We start from the raw sequence: 21,837 nt of genomic DNA on the forward strand, positions 1-21,837 counted from the left end.
ATTTAGTCGTTAATTTTTGAATATATAATTTAAAAAATGCTAGATAATTAGATTCGTTTCATGTTTGTCTTTCAACATTAAAATCGTATGCATAATCTTTTTCTATTTCCATCATTGAGCGTGGTTTCTGTGGAGGAATCTGAAACTAAAAAAAAAAGAAAAGATATTAAAAATGAAACTTAAGAATTTTTAGGTGTACAATCATCACTGAAAATTGATAGGTTAGGTTAGATTAGGTTAGAGTGGCTGTCCTGGGGTGGGACACACTTAGACCATAAGGTCCGTTGTGTTACCGTTAATGGGATGGCCCATCCCCGGCCACTAATTTAAACCAAGTTCTAAACATAGTAAACTTGCAAGCAGACTTTCTGAATACTTACTTTGCTTAATATAGACGATCCATTTTGTACTAATTTTGGATTCAATACAAATGGAACACCTTCTAAACTATTATAAATCGATAATGTACTAAATCCATTAACTACAGCAGTTCGTGGAGGTTGTGGTGCTGGAGGTTTTGGTGCAGGTCTCGATGGTTGCAAGTAAGACGGATTTAAACGTTCGTAATCATCATCTCCACCGCCGGTATCATCCAATACAGGATATGTGGTATTTGGTGATGATTTTTTAGTAAATGGTTTTGGTGGTAGCTCTGGTGGGGCACGTGAACCCATAAACGGCGAACCACCATTTTTTATACCATTTCCATTCACTATATTATTTGTAATTTCATTTCGATCAGGATTATTTAATGGACCCATTTTGTAGCATACGGTGACGCCATTGATTTCTCTGTGAATTAAAAAAAAATACGTTATTAATTTTGACAGCCTTGATTTAAATTCACTTTTTTATTTTCAAATATGAGCATGGCGAATCAAGGGAATGTACATTTAGGGGAAAACCAAAGAAGAGATAATTATCTCACCCCAGAATAGCCTTTTTAACCTAACTTGACCTAAGGGTATTTGAAAACATTTAGCCTTTTTGACGTCAATCTGTCTAAGCACAAAGCTACAGTGATTGATTATTGGAAAATAGAATGCCACAATGAAATCTCGCCATCAACCTTAAGATGATCTTTGCCAATCATCTTTAAATCTAACCCAGAAGGATTTAAAATGACGACCAATTTTTTCCAATCATAAAAATTAAAAAAATGTTATCACTCATGCATACTGAACGTCTAGGAATTTTCCACTTCGATGCCTTTCCGTGTAAATTAGCATTAACGATTGTATAAATATTTAGCAATAATAAATATTAATATTGTATTATTAAATTAAATATTAATATTATTAGTTGATTACCATTTAATATCGAGCAAGGTCATTTAGCTTATTAATAAATTTTGTGTAAAAATTAACGCTGCTCATAAATTTTTAATCGTTTTTTCTTGAATACTTTGACAATAAAATTAATTAAACTATTTTAAAAATGAATTATATATTCAAAGAAATTATATTATTATTGGGAATAATATATTATTATGAGTAATTGATACATAAAAGCTACATAAATTGGTTATAAATAATTCTAGGGCCAGTATTCGGCTTTTGTGCTGTTTTTAAGGAACATTAGAATACGAACCACAAATCTTCATATTGAAATATTTGTCGTGTAAGTAAGAGTGGCTGCCTTGGGGGGTTGGGACTCACTTAGAAGAACATAGAATCCGTTGTGATATTGAAAAAAATTTCCCCATCCCATCCACTACTCCATGAGCCATTTGGAGCTGTTTTGGTCAATGGGTTTCAAGTCGGAGAGGCCGTCAAAGAAAGACTGGCTCAAGTGAGTCCATCTCCTTATGGCAACAGTGACTGAGAGATTAGAGATATCGTTTCTTCTTCGGTATTCCCGTTAACTTTCCACATTTTTCTTACCCGCGGGGAAAACTGGATTACATATCAGGTTATCTCCGATATTTCTTTTGATCAAAAAAATGGTAAAGCTGAAATCATAATAAATTTAGTTGTATCTTAGTAGATGTACACTTGTTCATCCGTGTAGATCTACATTATAATAATCAGAGTACATCAATGTACATAAGCGTAAATCAATGTTGGCCTACATTTATATCAACAGATGTACTAAAAATGTAGACCAACACTGATGTCTTATGTACGTTCTCTGATCAACTACCGGATGATGTAAGTGGATCTACACAGACGAATAAGTGTAAATCCACTAAGATGTAACTAAATCATCGGAGATATCCTGACATATAATACAGTTTTTCCCGAGCTTGAAGGAAAAAGTGTTCGTGAAAGATTATCTATTGGATTGGCCTCGCACGTTCAATATTATTAAAGCAATTTTCTTGACTAAGCTATTATTGTTTCAGTATACTCTTCATACAATCAATATATTGATTAATATCGATATTGGCTTAAAAAAATTGACTGTGTGAGTCAAAATTGTTCGAATTTTTTCACCAATATTGTTTCAATCCCTCAGGTGATCAAGAAATTCCTCAACATCGATATTGGCTCAATAATGAAATCAATTCATGAAAGGTGGGTAAAGTATGATTAATACACACCCCGCTAATGTGAAACCAGTTGGTGCTTGTTTTAATCGACTACATACAATAATATCAGTAATGGCTTGTGTTGTATTTTTAATATGTGTTAATCTATATACAATCTGTCGCTTCCTCCATGCTTTCTGTTCTGAATCAGCTGTACGATGTAATAAACTAAATCCTTCAGGTGGTAATTCTTTATCACCTAATATGGCAATTTCTTGGACTACATAATTTGGTAATCCTTCAGTCTTTGATAAACATAAATAACGTCCTTGCTTTCGCATAAATAATGAATGTTCACGCCATAGATCAGCATCTTGATCTTGATCATGTGTCCGACTAATGGCTACAAATCCTTCCGGGCATTTTTCTGTATGTTCTACAATCTGAAACAAAAGAACGGATATTATTTTTTAAGAAATATTTATTGAAGAAAGATCAGATTTTCTCGTTATAAAAATTCACCACATTTGACGATTATGTAAGTAGTTTTCGAAATATCTCCGGAATCGCTCCGAAATAAAAGCTTTTTATACGGATTATCGCTAAATAAACACAATTTTGGTATTTTCAAAAGGTCAAAGAATATAATTATAAAAATATGGTCACGAAATATATTTGTGACTGATGGTTTTCGAAAAAAAACATTAAATATAAATTTCAGTTTTGCAAAAGTGAATCACCTTGTAAACAATTCTCCCAGTGTTTTTAAAAATTAGTCACGAACCACTAACGTTGTCCTAATATTTGTGACTTGAATAAAATTATTATAAATCAGCGGATATTTATGTTGGGAATAAAATATAGATTTCTTTATTATGAAAACAAATAATTATTATTTTAATTTCGAAATTTACATAATATGCATTGAATAAAATTACTTATTTTATAATTAACTGTAAATTAACTTCAGAAATAAATATAGGATGATCTAAAAAAAGAAAACTTTTCTATTTGGGAAATAAGGGTTCCCGTACACCTGGCTAAATACCAATTCGAGTTATGAAAGCTTGTTCGGGGGTTGTTCAGAGAGATTTTCGTATTCATACATATACATGAATTTCGATTTTCTCCTGTTCATGGCAATATTTTCAGAGATCATTTCTTGTAATATTAATAGTGGATATTATGCTTGTTGAGCCGACAGAAGCTAATTATAAGGCCAGTCTTATAGCCCCAATTGGTTTATTTCGAGTTAATAATGTTCGAAATCTTTTTACAGTAAAAGATCTAGTTATCAGCGAATATAATATAATTGTTCTAGTCAAAAGTATGTATGCACTTCATTCACACGCTGAAAAGTGTGTATTCTCAGCTTTATAATTCAAACGTGTATTCTCAGTTTTATAATCACACTTTCACACATTCTCGCACAGTGTAAATCTGGGAAAATCTGTAAAGCACTATCTTCATAGCAAACAAAGCATGGCTATTGAGTATAGCAAATGTATTCTCAGCTTTATAAAAACGCATTCCAATATTTAATATATATGTGATTTGCTTTGGTAATTTATCAAGTTATATGATTAAATTTTATTAACATGTAATAAATATTAATTAGCATTTAGCATCATTATATTTTAAAATGCGTCATCATTGATCAATATTAGTATTGATATCTAGGCACTTTTTGGAAATTCCGTTTAATTCTTACCAAAACAATTATGAATGAATATATCTTTTGAATTAATGAAGAAAGTTAGTTGGCCAATATGTCATAGTAATTTTTTAAAGGAAAAATCAAAAGTTTTTTCCACTAATGATGAGTAATATATTTTTTAAAACCGGTATTTCGAAACAAAAAATTATCATCAATTTTATTAAAATGCAATAATAAAAGGCAATAAACCGGTAAAGTAGATAAATTAGGGATCCGTATACAAAAAAATTGCCGTTCAGCTTTGTTGCGAATGAAACATTTTCTGCAGATTTAGAAGCATAAGTTTTTTTTTTTTATTTGAAAGACCAAAAACTAAATTACTTGCTTAAAAGTGTGGTAGTTAGTACATCACTTCGACTAACTTTGGCGAGTATACTCGTCGAGGATATTTCTACGAGAGTGTGTCTGCGGAGCTAACAGTGAGATACTTGCAAGGGTGAAATTATGGTAGTGAGTGTTTCATTACGGCTAACATTGGAGCAAAGGGTAATAATTCAGTTACAAAGGAGCAGAGTGTATGCTATCAAAATAAGTAGGTTCATTTTATAATGTCTTTTTCGTCCCTAGTAAATAAAAAGTGCTCAGTTTACTTTCGCTTATAAAATTTATTTATATTAGCTTATGGGTTGTATTATTTTAGAGTTAAATAATACAAAATTTATTATTTCGTATCAGGATTATGGATTAGACAAAACAAAAAAAACATTAAACGATAGTTTTATACACTCAATTAATATCACCGCCAGTCACTGCTCGCTCAGTGACTGGTACTGTACGTACACAACGTATTTTGATCACCCTTTCTCTGCCTGACCCTCTTAAAACATTTTACCTTGAAACTAGTAGTATTAAAGTCTATAGAAAATAAATAAATATATACCTAATATAAAATTTTAAACGACTTGGAAATATTATACTTTAGAAGTTTATATTTTATTTAAAAAAATTTTACTCAAATTTTTCATATATATATAAAAATATATGGGTGTCAAAAAATCACCTAATTAGTCCATTTCCGGTTTGCCGTCCGCCTGTCTGTCGACACGATAACTCAAAAATGAAATGAGATATCAAGCTGAAATTTGTATAGCGTACTCAGAACGTAAAAAATATAAAAATTATGCTAAGTTTGTAAATGAGCAACATAGGTCAATTGGGTCCGTAGGATTCATCTTGTAAACCGTTAGAGATAGAACAAAAGTTTAAATGTAAAAAATTTTCCTTATAAAAAAATAAGCAGCTTTTGTCTGAAACATTTTTTCGTTAACATCACTGTTTATCCGTGAGGGCCCTAATTAGGACAAAACTTTGATCCCCATTTTCTCTAAAACTATAAAAGGTAGAGAGTAATTTGAGGTAGCTTCAATTAGTGGTCTTGTATAACATACTTGAAAAATGAAAAAAAAAATTATAGAAAATACTTTTATGATTTTTATCTACACATTACCCTTAATGTCCGATCAACCATAACACGATCTTGAAAACAGCTTTTAAATTTTCCAATCGCTGTGAAATGACTGTCAAATTTCTTTTCCTAGGCCTCTTAGGTCGAACAATATAAATGTTAAATTTAATAAATTCATTTAACCTAAAACCTACAAGCACCTGATTAACAAGATGGAACTAATTACCTATATTCAATCAACTTTAAAAGGTTGTAATCACAGCCGTGAAGTCTACGCAACGACAATACGCCAATTACATCATTTTAATTGAACCTTGAATAAGTTCGTTCAGTCTTCTTAAATCAAGTGGTGTCACATTCTTGACTTTGTATGTTAGTCCAGTCGATAAGTTGAAAATATAGAACAAGTGAAATTTACAAAATTAAAAAAAAACCCGACAAATTTTTCGGATACGGAACCGTAAACTCGCACTTGATACATATCTAAGAACAATCTCCATTAAATTAACTTTTTCCTTTTAAAACATTTTCCAAACTGAGCCGATTTTGAAGATCGATTCTTCGTGATTCTTCGATAAATAATGGAGATAGACTTCCAGAAGTGGGAAAAAACGCTTCCGGTAAATTTTTCTAGACATCAATCCGAATCGCAATTATTTTTAAGAGGACTATCTCTATTTTTCACCATTTTCAACTTGTCGACTGGACTATGTATAGTAAAAAAAAACGTGCAAGTCTATAAGAAATTGAATCATATCACATCCGTTAAGTAAAATAACCGGTATGGGAACAATAAAAAACCGGAAACTTAAAATCTCTCCATTCATAATAATTTGATACATTTATTATACACGCATCCTCTTTGTCTTCAACATGCAATTATTTACAACAACAAAAATCGCATTATGTAGAACAACTTTGTTTTAAGAATATTCACCAAGTCTTTGGATTTAACAAAGTGACGATAGTGGCTACAAATTAATTCAATTTCTCGGAAAATCCTCTCTGCAAGATCAAATTCAAAAGAAGTGAAGACGTAGTTGTGGCTTGAAATACTAATACGAATTTTTGAATCCAAAATAGATTAGAATAAAATTTGGGGAAAGGTTTTTTACTGCAACGAGTTTAATCTAGTCATTAAAGGTGTTCCAGAAGTCCCCGTTAAAGAAAATAGCCTTGATAAACGTTAGGATATTATCTTTTAATTGTTAGGAAAGCCTTCGTGGCTCGATTACAAATGTTGTGACGCGTAGGCAGCTTTTTTGGTGCAGGCCCCTTAAGCAGAGGCCGACTTAGAATGGTTAACACTGCCGGTTTATTGAAGCTTTTATTTTAAAATGTTGGTTTCAATAATATTTAAAGAAGTGTTGTATTGATCTAAAATTTATTTGAAGACTTATTCGTTGTGTGCGTAGTCATGGTAGGGACAATAAAATCGATGCTAGCGCTTCCAGTGAAAAATTTTGGCGTTAAAGGGGGCTGTTATTACTAATTTGCAGTTCTTTACATGTTAATGTTATAGAAATGTCAAATTAAAATTATTGAAAAACACGAATTAATTAAACTGAATGCATTAAAAATTGTGAAAATAAGAAGTCAAATTGCACAAATATTATTTTTCAAATGTAAATTATCATAATTATTTATTTAAATTTGTGAGACAATAATATTAAATTTTCAATGTAAGTCTTAAATGCAATCCATACAATTATATATGCATCCATACAATTATATAATTAAAGTAGTGTATCGTTACCATGGAAACGCACGGAGCGAATATTCACGATCGAAATATGATTGCAATATATTATAACAGACAAATTGAATACTCGAATGGTGGGAGAGACAAACCATAACCATTTTTAATTGCGAAATTCATTTCTTGATAATTCTAGAACCTATTGGTTAATTGATGAATCAGAACTTTGTTGTTTATTTCTTTTGTTGTTCCCAAGCGTGTTATAATAATAATATATGGCTTTGCGGTTTTCTTTTTAAGCAATGTAAATAAAAAGAAGATTAAATGTACTGAGTGTTTCAAAAAAATGGTTTGATAAATATTAAATGTTCAAAATAATTTTCCGAGCCAGCTTTACATGCATTGAAATCAGTTAAAATGTTTGAACAACAAAGCTTAACAACGGAAGAAGCATTACAGGGTCTCACGTCCGCAGTATTGGTTTTTTTGAGAACATCATATCCTATGTTAGACGGATTATTGCCGTGTTTCTAACGATACCTCATTTATCAAAATTAATTAAGTTGCTTGAGTTCCACAGTAAAACTAGTCCAGTAACTTTATACATCAAAGTTTGCGTCAAATTCGGTAGCTCTGATTTTTTGTAGACTTGTTTATAATGTTGGTCCAATGAAAAATCCAAGTTTGGGATGATTCCAACCTCGAGAACCGAACACAAATTGTCAACAATTGAAAAAACTGTGAACATATTTTCCAGGCTAAATTAATAAGGAAGGTCAGGCCAAGAATATTTTGTATCGTCTCCGAAATTTTGGAATAATCAGTCTCGAAGGAACATAAATCGCCACGAATTAAGTTATCTTTAATTTTGGAAAGACCTGTGTGCGAAGCTGCAACCGGTGTCGGCTAATTCTTTGAAATAATTATGTATGTATACTCAATGTCACAAAAAATGCTCGTTTTAAAACATTCTAAGTGTTACTATTATAACATAACATATTATGAGTACGCTTAGAATGTTTTAACTGTGGCACTTTTTTTGACAGTGAGTGTACATAAAATTATTTTTATAAAAATAATTTATTTATCCAAAACTTATATATTTGTTATTAAAATTCGTATAAATAAATTTAGAGTTTATCAAAATAATTAAAAACTTAAAACTAATGACCTTCAATTCATTTTAATGCATATAAAAGTATTACGTGTTATCAAATCATGCCAGGAAAATATATAACCACCTTTTATCAACGTGGGAAACGTGAACAATTGTTTCAATTGATTATAAACGTTAAAATGTTATTAATTTTATCATAAACAATACAACGAATTTCGATTAATTACCACAAAATAATTAAAAATAACATTTTGTACACAATACCTATATAAAATATCAGTGGCGAATTTCTAACATTTAACAAGGTTTATCGTGCGCTTGTAAAGCCTTTAGTTAAACACTAAAATTTCCAGAAATCTATAAATTTTCACGAAGTTTGCTCGGAATAATTGATCTTTATCGTAAATTTTAATTTTAGATTGTATACCTTGGAATAGTGGAATAGGGCCTTCCACTATTTTTGAAAAAGTACTTCAAAATGTTAATTTTATTAATAAAAAGCCATCAAAAATTTATTTCGGAAAAATACACACGCTTTCTTGCCAAAAACTTAAATTTTAAACCTTTTTTAAATTGTTAAAAACGTGGGCATCCAATTTGATAACGTAATATGGGTATCACTATACGAGATAACACAAATAAGTTTGACAGATATATTCATAGACATCTGATTATAATATAAATAAATACTCATTATCTATGTATATATTATACCCAGCTGTCTACACTGAAGTATATTTTTAAATAAATTTTAACTTTTTTCAAATTTCATGATTTATTTTTGACTAACGATAATACCCTATTACCTTTTTACGGGTTAAAATAAAACTTATAATTTTTTGCAACTATAATACTAAAAATTCGCCATTGGTTTTTGTAATTTGAATAGACAATAGTGGCGATAGAAATGAAATAACACTTACTGTGTAATAAAAAAAATTACTAATTAAGTAACGGTTATTAAATCAATTTTTACAATGAAATAACATCGGTCTTTAACCTCTTTAATTTGATTTCTTTTTTCACAATTACAGAAGGTAATTCACACCCGAATTATTGAATAGTCGCATAAGTAGTAGAAATAGGCGCAATTAATGCACCTGTTAATTGGCCTCCAAAATCGTCCGATCTAACTCCATTAGAATATTTTTCTTACATCGATAAATCAGAGAGCATTTACATTTAGAGGGTCTTGTTATTCAAGGGTTAAAGACTCGTTTTATCAAGCTAATGGGTGAAAAGTAAGGGTACGATACGATTCTAGACAAAGGTTGTAATAATCTGGACAAACATATTTCCCCTATGCTATTAACGCGATAATTATTACATCAAGACCAAAAACTTTACATATGAGTATATATTTCTCTAATTACCAGACCGTATCAAATCAATAAACTTTTAACACGATAAATAAATTAATAAGTTTCATTCATTTTAAAGAGAGAAGGCTCTATTTATTAATTCTAAATTGATAATATTTACTTCGCGTGACTACTTTTAACTTATATATTTGTTTATTTTAAATTATTGTACAATAAGCATTTTTTAATTTAAATGTTTACTATTTTTATTTGAATTTTTTTATAAATATACATTTCCTTAAAATTAAAATATAACGGGTGTCTACTTAAAAAGATTCCTAAAAGATAATTTTTAATTTAGTCTTGTGTCTACCTGCAGCAAGATCCAAGAGCATGGACGATATTGCAGGCATTGGCGAGTTATTTTAAGTCAAAGTCACCATTGTTATAACTTCATTGTGTACCATAAACTTTATTGTGTGTCTCTTTATCCAAGTCCGCATTGCTCATAGAGGAGGAAGCGAGACGGGTATACAACTCTTCTACCTATCTCAGTTTCTCTTATAGTAATGAGACAGGTAGAAAAAAATGTTGTCTCTCTGTCTAACTCGTATTTTTGGTTGAGACTAGTTAGGTTGTCGCTGTCTTACTCGAATTTTAGATACAGAAGTCTGAGGGACTTCTCTGAGCCACGAATGCCCATGCCTGAAGTCCTTTTGTAAACACGCTGTATGGAAGTTATACGAGTAATTTTTACTTTAACAGTTTTGTGGCACTTTTTCATCAAAAATTTTATCAATTTTAGATAAAATCAATTTGTTCCAGTTGTGCTAGATTGCTTTGTTAACAAAACAAACATTTTAAAAGTACTCACTCTGCTTATCATAATACAAACGAGGAAAAAAAAATACTAAATTATAAAAAAAATATTTACATTGTAAACAGGTGATTCATTCTATTCAAGCGTTGTAATTTTTTATCAGCAATATTTTACAAAAACAAATTTTATTCTCTCATCTCAATAATTGAGTACAGTAAAAGCGTAGTGACCCAAGTAACATTTTTATACTTGTAAACAAATAAATAGTATATTACATACCTAGGGAGCAAAAGTAAATAATGTCTCGGATCTCAGATCTCGGCATACGGTATACGGTATACCGTCTATACGGTATACCGTATTATTTGCTTCAACGTTATTTGCAACGTTATACCACGTTATTTGCTTCAAATAAGCCTTCCAATCTATATTGTGTGTACCATGGACGAGACTATACCGTACACGGTATTAGGGCTCGACGGCATAAAGAGTATACCGTGCACGGTATAAGGACCCCACAGTATAAAAGAGCAAAAATAATTTCATACCGCATCTAAATAGACCGTATACGGTATACCGTGGACGGTCTAGACCGTAGACGGTATTGTGCGGATAGCCACACCGTATTAAAATGCCATAAAAACAATTTCTGGAACTTAAGGTTATTGCAATAATCTGAAATAACTCTAAGATTTTATTGAGAATGTCGATTCTGTGAGAATTTTAAACACATTGTTTTCAATCTTGGAAACGCACACTTTGTTGACAAAATTAAAGATATTTTATGTTTAAAAGAAACAACAAAGGGTCTGGCTTTAGATTCCTGATCAGAAAGTTCAATTTTTCATTGATTTTATTGTGCTTAAACAGACAAAAAGAGTCCTAAAAGTAAATCGTCTACCTATTTTTAGGACTTATAAATTATGGTGCCTCTTTCAGAAGTGTTTCAAAATGATACCTTGTTAATCTTGAGTTAAAAAATTAAAATATAGCCAAGAATTTGTTGATAAAATATCAATTATCCTTTTATTATAAAGCGGACCCTACACGATATTAAATAAACTAATTAGTGTATCGTAAACTTTAAAATAAGAATAGACATCGTATATAAAAAGCATTTATCGATTTTCTAACATATTTGTATATTCTTTTAATGAGCACAATAATCTCGAAAATGTCTAGACTTACTTTATAACCCTATCGATAACATGCGTTCTTAAAATAACACAATTTTAAATTTTCGAAACCAATAAAAATCAAAAAATTCATATGACATATTTTATCTTAAGTGGTGACTGCTTATTATGATTCTAAAAATATCTGATTAGGTAATTATTTCTAAATAAGTGACGTTAAGAAAAATGCATCTTTTACCTGTATGGCAGTAATTGGTCGATCATCTGGCAGTCTTTGACTCAAGTAGGTATAAAAAATTTTCGCCGATGGTTTCATATTTTTGTCAAACTAAAAGTCAACTCACACTTAAAAATTTTTGTTCACATTTAAAAAAACTAAAAATATACAAATATCTTCACTTGCAACTCAAAATATTAAAATGACTCATATTTTTATTATTTATTTATACTCAAAATATTAAGTTGCACTCTCGTTTAATTAAGTTAGATGAATGACCTTTGGGTTTCTTTGAAATATGTCTTTGGTTTTAATTATTGTTATTACAATATATTTGAATTATTAATTAATAATTAAGCGTGTACTGTTAATGATTTAAATTAAATATATATATATATTTTTTTGTAATTGATTAGAAAATATTAGTTTAATTAGTGATTTAGTTTTTTTAAATAAAAGTAATTGAAAATGAAAAAAATTAAAGACCGGAGCGGAGTGAAGAAGTTTGACACACACGATCTTAGAGTACCACCACTCACTAGTTCTGCTTTTATTAGCACACATAACAGCTGAAGTTTATTATTATATTGAAAAATACCAACCTTAAAAATATACATCATATACCACCATACATATCATATGTGATACTCGTTTAATGTAATTGAACTTTTCATGAAAAGTATATCTATTTCATGAAATACGCGATGGTATGGAGGTTAGCGAGCCATGCTCGAGCATCGCGCCTCGAAGCAATGGTTCAGAGCACCTAGCCAAATAGACCCTTGTACTCTATCCCCCCTACACTTTTCAGTGGCTATTGTAACCAACTGATGTACTGGAACCCAGGATTTACCTAGCGCTGAGTTTCCTAATTTCTTCTGGTTCGACTATGGCCGGACCAAACCATTTCCTTCGCTGCTGTATGAGCGCCGGGCTGTAACAGACAAAGTGGATCGATGTTTCTTCTGAATTTTCTCCGCATCTGTCACACGCGGGAGATTGTCTTTTTCCAATCTGATGTTGGAACTTGTTCAGGTTATCATGCCCTGTGAGTAACTCTACGATGACTCTTATATCAGCTCTGTTTAGTTTCAAGATCTCCTCGGCTCTGTTACAGAGCGAGTTTCCTTCACCCAACAGGCTTTTGGCAATTCGCCCTCCCTCGTAGCTGGTCCATGCCTTGGTAGGGTGGTTCCCAGTTTGGCCAGCTTGTCTGCCATTATTATTTTCTGCTTTATATACAGAGATAGTTCCCCTTATCTCTACCCTCCATAGATCAGGCTAAGTCACTGAAGATATATTCACAAAATGTCCATAATTTTTAATTTTACGAAATGAACAATTTCAATAAATGAACAGAACATATATATGTTTATAGAATTGGGAATTTAAAACTATTATGTTTATATTTCTGTCATAATTTTATCTGTATGCAAATATAAACAATATAATAATAATACAGTAGACCAATATCAATAATCGGTATTATCTGTGTGTGTAGTAGAGCACAGTTGCAGTAGAACAAAATACAGTAGACCCACTGATAAAAATTTATCGAGTAATATTTAATTCGTGTATATGGATAAAAACTTGTCAACTATTCCAGTAGGAGGTTAAATTCCATCCCGAAAGAGAGAGTATCATACCGTTCTCCATAGTTTCAATTCTCGTATAAACTGTATAAACTGCGGCATCAGACAATTTATACGAGTCATCTGAAATGATTTTTTCGAGTCGATTCATCATTCATCATTCTAGTTAAAACAAATGTACATTTCAGCTCATATTCCAGTACAGTTACGAACTGGACCAAAGTTTGGGCCAATTCATTCAATAGCTTGGCTTTCGCTGCCATCTTGGAAAATGATTTTTTTGCGTTTGGGTCCATATCTTGGGTTCTATTCATTAAAATTTAATGATTTATTATGTTGTTGGACTTGTCTGCGTTTTATATTCAAAACGATTTCTAGCAAAGTACACGCTACGATTGATAGAAAAATGTTATTCGCGTTCAAAGTCAAAATTATTTGTTTTCTTTTGTAACTTTTCAGATTTAAGGTCTCCAAATAATCCCCTATTGAATGAATGAATAAAAAAATATACTGTCACAAACTTTTGGGTCAGCCCTCTTCGATTTATATAACTGCACTGGACTATCACTGCGAGACAGGAACGAGAAAATGGTGCATCTTGGCTTGTCATCATCTTAAACATTTCCTTACTAATTACTTAAACTCCCATATTCCTCACCTACCAGGCCTTCTGTGGAATGATTTCTGAAGGCTGATTAAGAATATGTGCATCGGTTTTACGTAAAGTAGTGCAGAAAAAAGTTATTAACAATTTAATTGTCTAAATCTCGGAAATTATCAATAATTAGTAACTGGAGCTACTGAAAAGCGTCGCGATCTTGGTCGTGAATGGTTTTTGTGAATAGATTCGTCACACATTCGACGCACAAATTCGTCATCAGCAACCTAAAAACTTTCAGAGTACTGCATCAACTGATCTTAGTTTTGCTTCCTACGAAACTCCCCTGATCGTGGTTTTTATTAAAAAAGGAATGGAAAAAAAACAACAAATTATGTAAAAATTAAATAACGTAAGTTTTTATTTGTTAACTTTGAAACAAGCGTATTATTTACAAAATACAAATTAAGTTTTTTTCTATTAACTTAAGAAAAACAGAGAAAATTACACAAATATACAGAAAACAAAAAAAACACAGGTTTATTTACTGATGGAATGGAACATACTATTAAGAAATCATATTATTTGTTATTTATTAAATAACTAATTCACACGAGTGTCAAGCTTTTTTTTATCCACTGGTCAAAAGTTTGATCAGTCACACAAAAATTGTTTTTATATCAAATGTATCGAAATCACAACAATTTAATAAATCGAAGTACATCTAGAAGTTAAAATCATTTTAGGATTTCATTTCGGGACTCGTAACGCGACTCCAAGTACACGAACAAGTACATACTTTTCAGAATAAGCAAAATTATCTATCCGGGGGCACACTATATATGTCCTATGAGAGAAAATTCTCCACATTGACTCAGGAGCTTATTAAACACGCGGCAGAAAGTTAGAGTTCATGGATTTTCCTTGAATATTAGAAACAAAAAAGTCAAGTTACAATCAAATTACGATTTCATCTAGGTTATTCTGCCAGTATTTGCCTAAAAAAGGCGTCAAAGTCCTAAAATATAACTTAACGTTAAACTAAATAGAAATCGATAAAAATTGAATATTTTTTTTAAACAAATTTTTGTGTTTTTATTTATTCTGTCCTTACAAAATACATGTTCGATTTCTTAAAAACAACTTTACATTACTTCACGTTACCTTCATAACTGTTATCCTAACATCCAAAATCACTTCACATAAAAAACACGCACAACTTTATATCATAACTTTTCTTGAATCACTTTCCATAAAACTACGTAAAAATTTATGACTAGTGTGAAGTAGATATTTTATTAAAAATAAGGGCTGGTAAGATAAATATCGATAAATCCTTTTTTTGGCACTGCCTACTCTTATTTTTAAATTCGAGATAACTCATTTCATGTGTGTGTATGTGTGTGTGTGTGTGTGTGTGTGTGTTTTAATAAGTATAGCGATAAGATTGGATAAAATTGTATGCGAGTTTTTTTTTTTTATAACAATTTGAGTAATAAATTATCAAAAAATGTGTGATCAATAATAATTACTATATGGTTTAAATTTTATGTAGTCAATTTCCAATAATCTAAAACAATTTCCCCTTTTGGTAACGCCAACGATTGTGGTTTGGTAAAAGTTAATACGATTTCTTTTGCCTTTTTTCTAATTTCTTTTTCAAACATCTGAAAAAAATTTTTGAGTTTAATAATTTATTGAAACTTGGTTTTTTCAAACCACAAAATGGGCTCTGGTAAAAAAAAAAAAACAACATATAATTGAAGTAAACCCCCACTTGGATTTGGAACTTGAAATACTTACTTCGTCTAAACTATTATCTAAAATTTGTGTGATATCCCATTCAACAGATGGCAGTGGTAAATCTATGAATCTAGCAGCAGTTGCAACTTGTGGTAACGCATGATGCTGTAAAACTTTTAACTCCCATAATGAACTTTCTAAAGCGTTTGATTTATATGGATCTCTTTCATCCATTACGTATGGATCAGAAGACACTGAAAAATTTCAAAAAAATATTAAAAAATTTGAAATAAAAATGGACTTTCAGTGAGAATCATTTGAATTCAAATGGAATTCCTCCGAAAGCAATATTCTGTACTGTTTTTTGGAAGGTTTTGTGAATAATTACCTTCGCAACCGGCTCCAGGCATATTGATTAATCGTTTGAGGCCAGGATGACGAAGAATTAAATTTCCAATAAACATAATGATTAATAAAATATCTTCTGATGGTGCGACTAGAGCAAGACGTGCCAATCTTTTAATAAATGCAGCAACTAAACTTTCAGGTAAATGCCTGTTTAATATAAAAATTTAAAAAGAAATTTTATTACAAATATTAAACACAAGTCAACAAGTATTTTTCAGAGTCACATTTAATAGTAGAGGAGCGCAAGAGGGTATTTGGGGAGAAATTCCAGTGCGTCAGCTGAATATATGTTCCTTAGATCATCCTAAGCAACTCCACCGAATATTAGCTCTTAATATAGGGATGCGCGCGGGATAGGCTACAAAATTAAATAGACCTAGACGACGACTCTCGAGTTACTACACGTTTAGCATCGTGGACTCCTCTACTATAATGTGTTGATAAAAGATTATACTTACGTAGAATTTAAAAACATATCAGATAAATAGAATAATCTAGCCTTAAATTTAGTATGAAATATTTCTGGTTCGAACATTGAATACAATTTTTCGAAGAACAATGGATAATCTAAATTGTGTACTTGTATCATTGTGAACACACCTTGTAAAGCTAGTAAACTAATAGGACCGCCTAAAAATAAATTTTCATGTTATTCAAAACTTAAAGAACCTGAAAAAAACTAGGAAAATCGTAATGATTTAATGAATGCTTTACAAGATATCGGCCATAAAAAGAGTAAATGTAGTATCTCGGAAGTTATCTATCAAATCGTAAAATCAACTGTTTAAAGTTTTTGAGTCTTTTTTGGCTAAGTCACACGCGGGAAATTGTCTTTTTCCAATCTGATGTTGGAACTTGTTCAGGTTATCATGCCCTGTGAGTAACTCTACGATGACTCTAATATCAGCTCTGTTTAGTTTCAAGATCTACTCGGCTCTGTTACCGAGCGAGTTTCCTTCACCCAACAGGCTTTTGGCGATTCGTCCTCCCTCGTAGCTGGTCCATGCTTTTAATTGTTGGTTTTTCAGATTATCTCCTAATCTGTTAAGACCTTCTTGATATGGCATCCTCGCAAGCTTTTCTTGAGTGGGAGCCATGGTGGTTCCCAGTTTGGCCAGCTAAATAATCACCTTAATATTTAAAAATTGTTTAAATTACTTACCAACATCTAAGGAATCCATTAAGAAATCCGTTAGTAACAAGGGGTTATCTAAATGTGGCAAGACTCTTTCTAATAAAACAATCAACATTTGCTTATGTGTGGCGCTTGTATGATTCCATCTCATAATCGTGTTCCATACTTTATTCATGGCTTTCTTAACGGTAGGATAATCAAAATGCCCTGCTTTACCTAAAATTTTAAATCACAAAAACATTCAAAACATATTCGAACTTTTCGTTTCTCATAAAGCTTACCTTTAATGCCACACATCATAACAGGATTTGTTTGTTTATTAACAGGAATTTTATCAATTAATTCTAGGAGATTCTTAATGTATATTTCATTCGGTGATTGCGATTTTGAGGTAATTGCTGGTAACGATTTCCATACGAAGAATAATACATCCGTATAGGCTGTGTATTCTTGGAATTTATTTAATAAATGCGAGATATTATTTGTTGATGATAATAATTTTATTAAAACGGCCTAAAAATATTTTAAAAAACATAATTATAGAACATTTTGACTCCAGAACAGGCATGGGCGAGTTATTTTAAATCGAAGTCACCATTATTATAACTTTATTGTGTGTCATAAACTTTATTGTGTGTTTCTTTATCCAAGTCCACATTGCTCATAGAGGAGGAAGCGAGGCGGATATACGACTCTTCTACCTATTTCAGTTTCTCTAATAGTAATGAGATAGATAGAAAAAAAAATGTTGTCTCTGTCTTACTAGTATTTTAGGTTGTCACTCACTGTCTTACTCGTATGTTAAGTTAGAAGTCCGAGGGTACCCCTTTGAAAAAATCGAGAAAAACGCAAAAAAAAATTTTGTTTTGGAATTTGATGAAACTCGGTGGATGTGGTAATTTTGATCCAAAAATTATAAAAATCAGGTTAATTTAATGATTGGATGCAGAATTTCTGAGATATCGCAATATTTTGATCGATTTTAGTCCGTATCTCAAAAACTATTTGACCAGTCATTAAATGCACCCGATTTTTGTAATTTTTGGGTCAAAATTACCTTATATACTGAGTTTTATCGAAATTGGAGGTAAAAAAAATTTTTCGATTTTTTGCAATTTTTTTAAGGGGTACCCCTTTGAAAAAATCGAGAAAAACGTAAAAAAATTTTTGGCTTGGAATTTGATGAAACTTGGCGGATGGGGTAATTTTGACCCAAAAAGTATAAAAATCAGGTTAATTTAATGATTGGATGCAGAATTTCTGAGATATCGCAATATTTTGACCGATTTTAGTCTGTACCTCAAAAACTATTCGACCAGTCATTAAATGCACCCGATTTTTGTAATTTTTGGGTCAAAATTACCTTATATACTGAGTTTTATCGAAATCGGAGGTAACAAAAATTTTTCGATTTTTTGCAATTTTTTTAAAGGGTACCCCTTTGAAAAAATCGAAAAAAACACAAAAAAAATTTTTGTTTTGGAATTTGATGAAACTTGGTGGATGGGGTAATTTTGACCCAAAAAGTATAAAAATCAGGTTAATTTAAGGATTGGGCGCAGAATTTCTGTGATATCGCAATATTTTGATCGATTTTAATTCCCAAATTTTGTTCGTAGCGTCAATATTTTTAAGCGTTACAAACTTTGGACTAAAATTAGAACACCTTGATTAAAAATGTCTGATATGATGCTGCGTTCAAGTCCTTTTCATGTTTAATTTTACTGAATCGCTAGTGCCAGACTGAAGTTTAATGCCATTCGTAAATTCGATTAAATTTCCGAATCGAAGATCGATAAAAATATGTTTTTTTAACAGTTAGAATTGTAAACTGTAAATACTTAGCATACTCACTTTTAATTTCATTGTTGGGAAATTTGACTCTACTGAATCTAAAGGATATTTCCCTTCGAAAGCAATTAATTTCATGGCAGTGACCAAGGACTGTTGTTGATCCGAAGGTTTTCCATGTTCCAAATGATTTAACACTTGAAGCCATGATTGTTCGTAAGCCGTTCTTAGCCATAATCGATATTGGCCTTCTGGATCACGTTGTTCTAAATATTAAAACAATCGAAATTAAAATCAAATCACTCAACAAAAATATTTTCGAAAGATGCTTAATGTTTTTTTGGAGGATTTTAAGGTTTAATATTCAAAATGTACTTAAATAAAAAAAAGTAAATAATGTTTCATTTGCTTTAAAAAAAGGAGGAAAAAATCAAATTCATTGTTTACACCGTTATAGCAAAGTAAAAAATATAAATACTGCTTAAAAATGCTGTAATTAAGTGTAAAAAAATATTTAAAATACATTATAATTTTGAGATATTTAAACGCAGTTTTTTGGCGCTCTCTGTTGATGACGTATAAGTACGTGATCTGCCAATTGGTGACAGTTCAATGTATAATTTACACTTTAAAAAAATAAATTTTCAAGATAGAATTTACACTCGTTATCATTAAGTTTTCTAATAAAAAGCCGTAGAATAATATAATTTAATGAAATGCCATATAAAATGTAAGTAATTAATATCACATACTTTGTCAACAAATTTGACAAGCCCATACTATGATGTCTCGTCCGTATAAAAATTTGAATTTCCGTTTTAGAAATTTTTAAATGTTCTCACTGAATTTGTACTTTTATTAATTAATTTTAAGTAATTAAAAAGATATTAATTACTAAAATAATGGTTTAGTTTAAATGTCCAGGCATTAAAGTTACGAAAGATAAATATTTGAACCAAATTTAAATGAATATTCCGTATTAAAGGCTTTTTTCCGATGTATAAAATCTAATTACAATCGTTTATTTAAATAAATTTTGAGTAAGTTGAGTAAAAACTATTAAATTACCTACCTAATGGTTTTAACGGGACGACCTCTTCGTACATATCCCGTCGTTTTAATAATTCGGTAAATATCATTTCTAGTGTAAGAAGGCATGTTGAAATATACGGACTTGTCTGAAATTAAAGAAAAAAAACCTCATTATCGAATATTTATTTAATAAATGCGTAATTTGACTTAGATTTGCTGTCTTTTTTTTTTTAATTGAGATTTTATCACACCTAAAATATGTGGATTATAACCTATAAATATTTGTTAAAATAAAATTCCCAATTTTACCTCTAAATCATGTAAAATATCTAATAAATTATTAGCATTTCTTCGATTATTTAAAAATTCTGTTGCTTTTACACGCAAACTTTTTGAATAAAATAATTTATTATGTTTCTCTTGTGCTTCCGCCATGTTGCTCTTTAATTTTTTTTTTCTCCGGTAATACCACAACAATAAACGAACAGATGGAGATTGTAATTCAAAAATTATTTAATTTTTTCTCTTTATATAAATTATTATAAATAATTTTCTAATAAAATTTATTTTATTACATCTTCTTTAAACCAAAATTAAAAATTAAATCAAATTTGGCCGCCTTTTTTGCTAAAAATCTTTGTTTTTTTAAGCAATCGTATTTTAAAATCTAGCTCATGGAGGTTATAAAGAAGGAGAACGATCGCAATAGAAAATATTGTCCCCGAAATATGGACAAAATAAGTGAGGCGCTGAAAAAATGAACTATAAATTCCACAAATTTTCAGGGACAGACGCGCTAATGCTTTAGCGCGTAGCGATCGTTCTCCTTCTTTAAAACCTCCATGATCAAGCTTATAAATTTATATAACGCTATCTACATTTAAAATGTTAAACTTAATTGACAGTTGTTTTCTGTCGTGGTTAGTTAATTTGTTCACCGTATTATTATGCCTCGATTTTTCTATATATTTTTTCCATTTTCCACTGTTAAGCTTACTCAAATCTACTCATCAAAGTAACAATTTGGCTCCTTTTTTTTAAGGAATAGCTTAGCTTTCTTCTTTACCTTCCATTTATTGGCGCCAAGCATAAAAGCAACCTAAATTAGAATAAGACATCTGTAATTTTTTTTTGGATATGATCCGGCAAGGCAAGTTTTTTTAGGGATATAAGGATAATTAGATTTAATTTACAAATAAATTACTCAAATTATTTTATATACGTTTTTGTTATAAATTATAATTGGAAACCTTATTTATAAATTATTATAAAAAGTATAAGGTTAGGTTTTAAAGCACATTTTAATCTAGAAAAAAAAAAATTAAAAGCAATTTATCGGTCTTTAAGTTTAAAGTTTCATTAAAACTCTTTATAAACGGAGATATACTAACTAGCTTCAAGAAAATGAAATTCAAAAGCTCATTAAAGCTCTCATTTTACAAAGTTTACCACTAGATGTCAGGCCGTATGTTATTGTTAACAATTTTCATCGAAAATTACCATATCGAAATGCGCACTTTCTAGATTTCTAGCATAGAACAAATCTATAATCTATTCAGTATTATAAAATTTTCTACATTTTGTAAACGCAGACAGATTAATTTAATAATAAAAAACTAATTAAAATTTTCTTTTTTTACGTATCGACCAATTTCA

At 30.4% G+C, this 21,837-nt stretch overlaps 2 protein-coding genes across 2 annotated transcripts; both read right to left on the bottom strand.

The window, feature by feature from the left end:
* On the bottom strand, positions 1-12,060 carry LOC123293633 (multivesicular body subunit 12B). The gene is made up of 4 exons (XM_044874514.1): positions 11,904-12,060; positions 2,543-2,913; positions 381-792; positions 1-145 (listed from the first exon to the last, which is right to left on the bottom strand). Exons 1-4 carry the CDS (start codon positions 11,979-11,981, stop codon positions 59-61), a joined length of 948 nt encoding a protein of 315 aa, XP_044730449.1. The 5' UTR covers positions 11,982-12,060; the 3' UTR covers positions 1-58.
* A 2,835-nt stretch (positions 12,061-14,895) lies between these two features.
* LOC123293625 (nucleolar complex protein 4 homolog A) lies at positions 14,896-20,629 on the bottom strand. Its single transcript, XM_044874505.1, has 9 exons — positions 20,491-20,629; positions 20,222-20,327; positions 19,213-19,415; positions 17,640-17,871; positions 17,386-17,574; positions 16,682-16,853; positions 16,204-16,370; positions 15,876-16,069; positions 14,896-15,739 (listed from the first exon to the last, which is right to left on the bottom strand). The coding sequence occupies exons 1-9, from the start codon at positions 20,614-20,616 to the stop codon at positions 15,620-15,622; spliced, it is 1,509 nt and encodes a 502-aa protein (XP_044730440.1). The 5' UTR covers positions 20,617-20,629; the 3' UTR covers positions 14,896-15,619.
* Positions 20,630-21,837: the final 1,208 nt, after the last annotated feature.

This window comes from Chrysoperla carnea, chromosome 2 (assembly GCF_905475395.1).
Source record: "Chrysoperla carnea chromosome 2, inChrCarn1.1, whole genome shotgun sequence".
NCBI lineage: Eukaryota > Metazoa > Arthropoda > Insecta > Neuroptera > Chrysopidae > Chrysoperla > Chrysoperla carnea.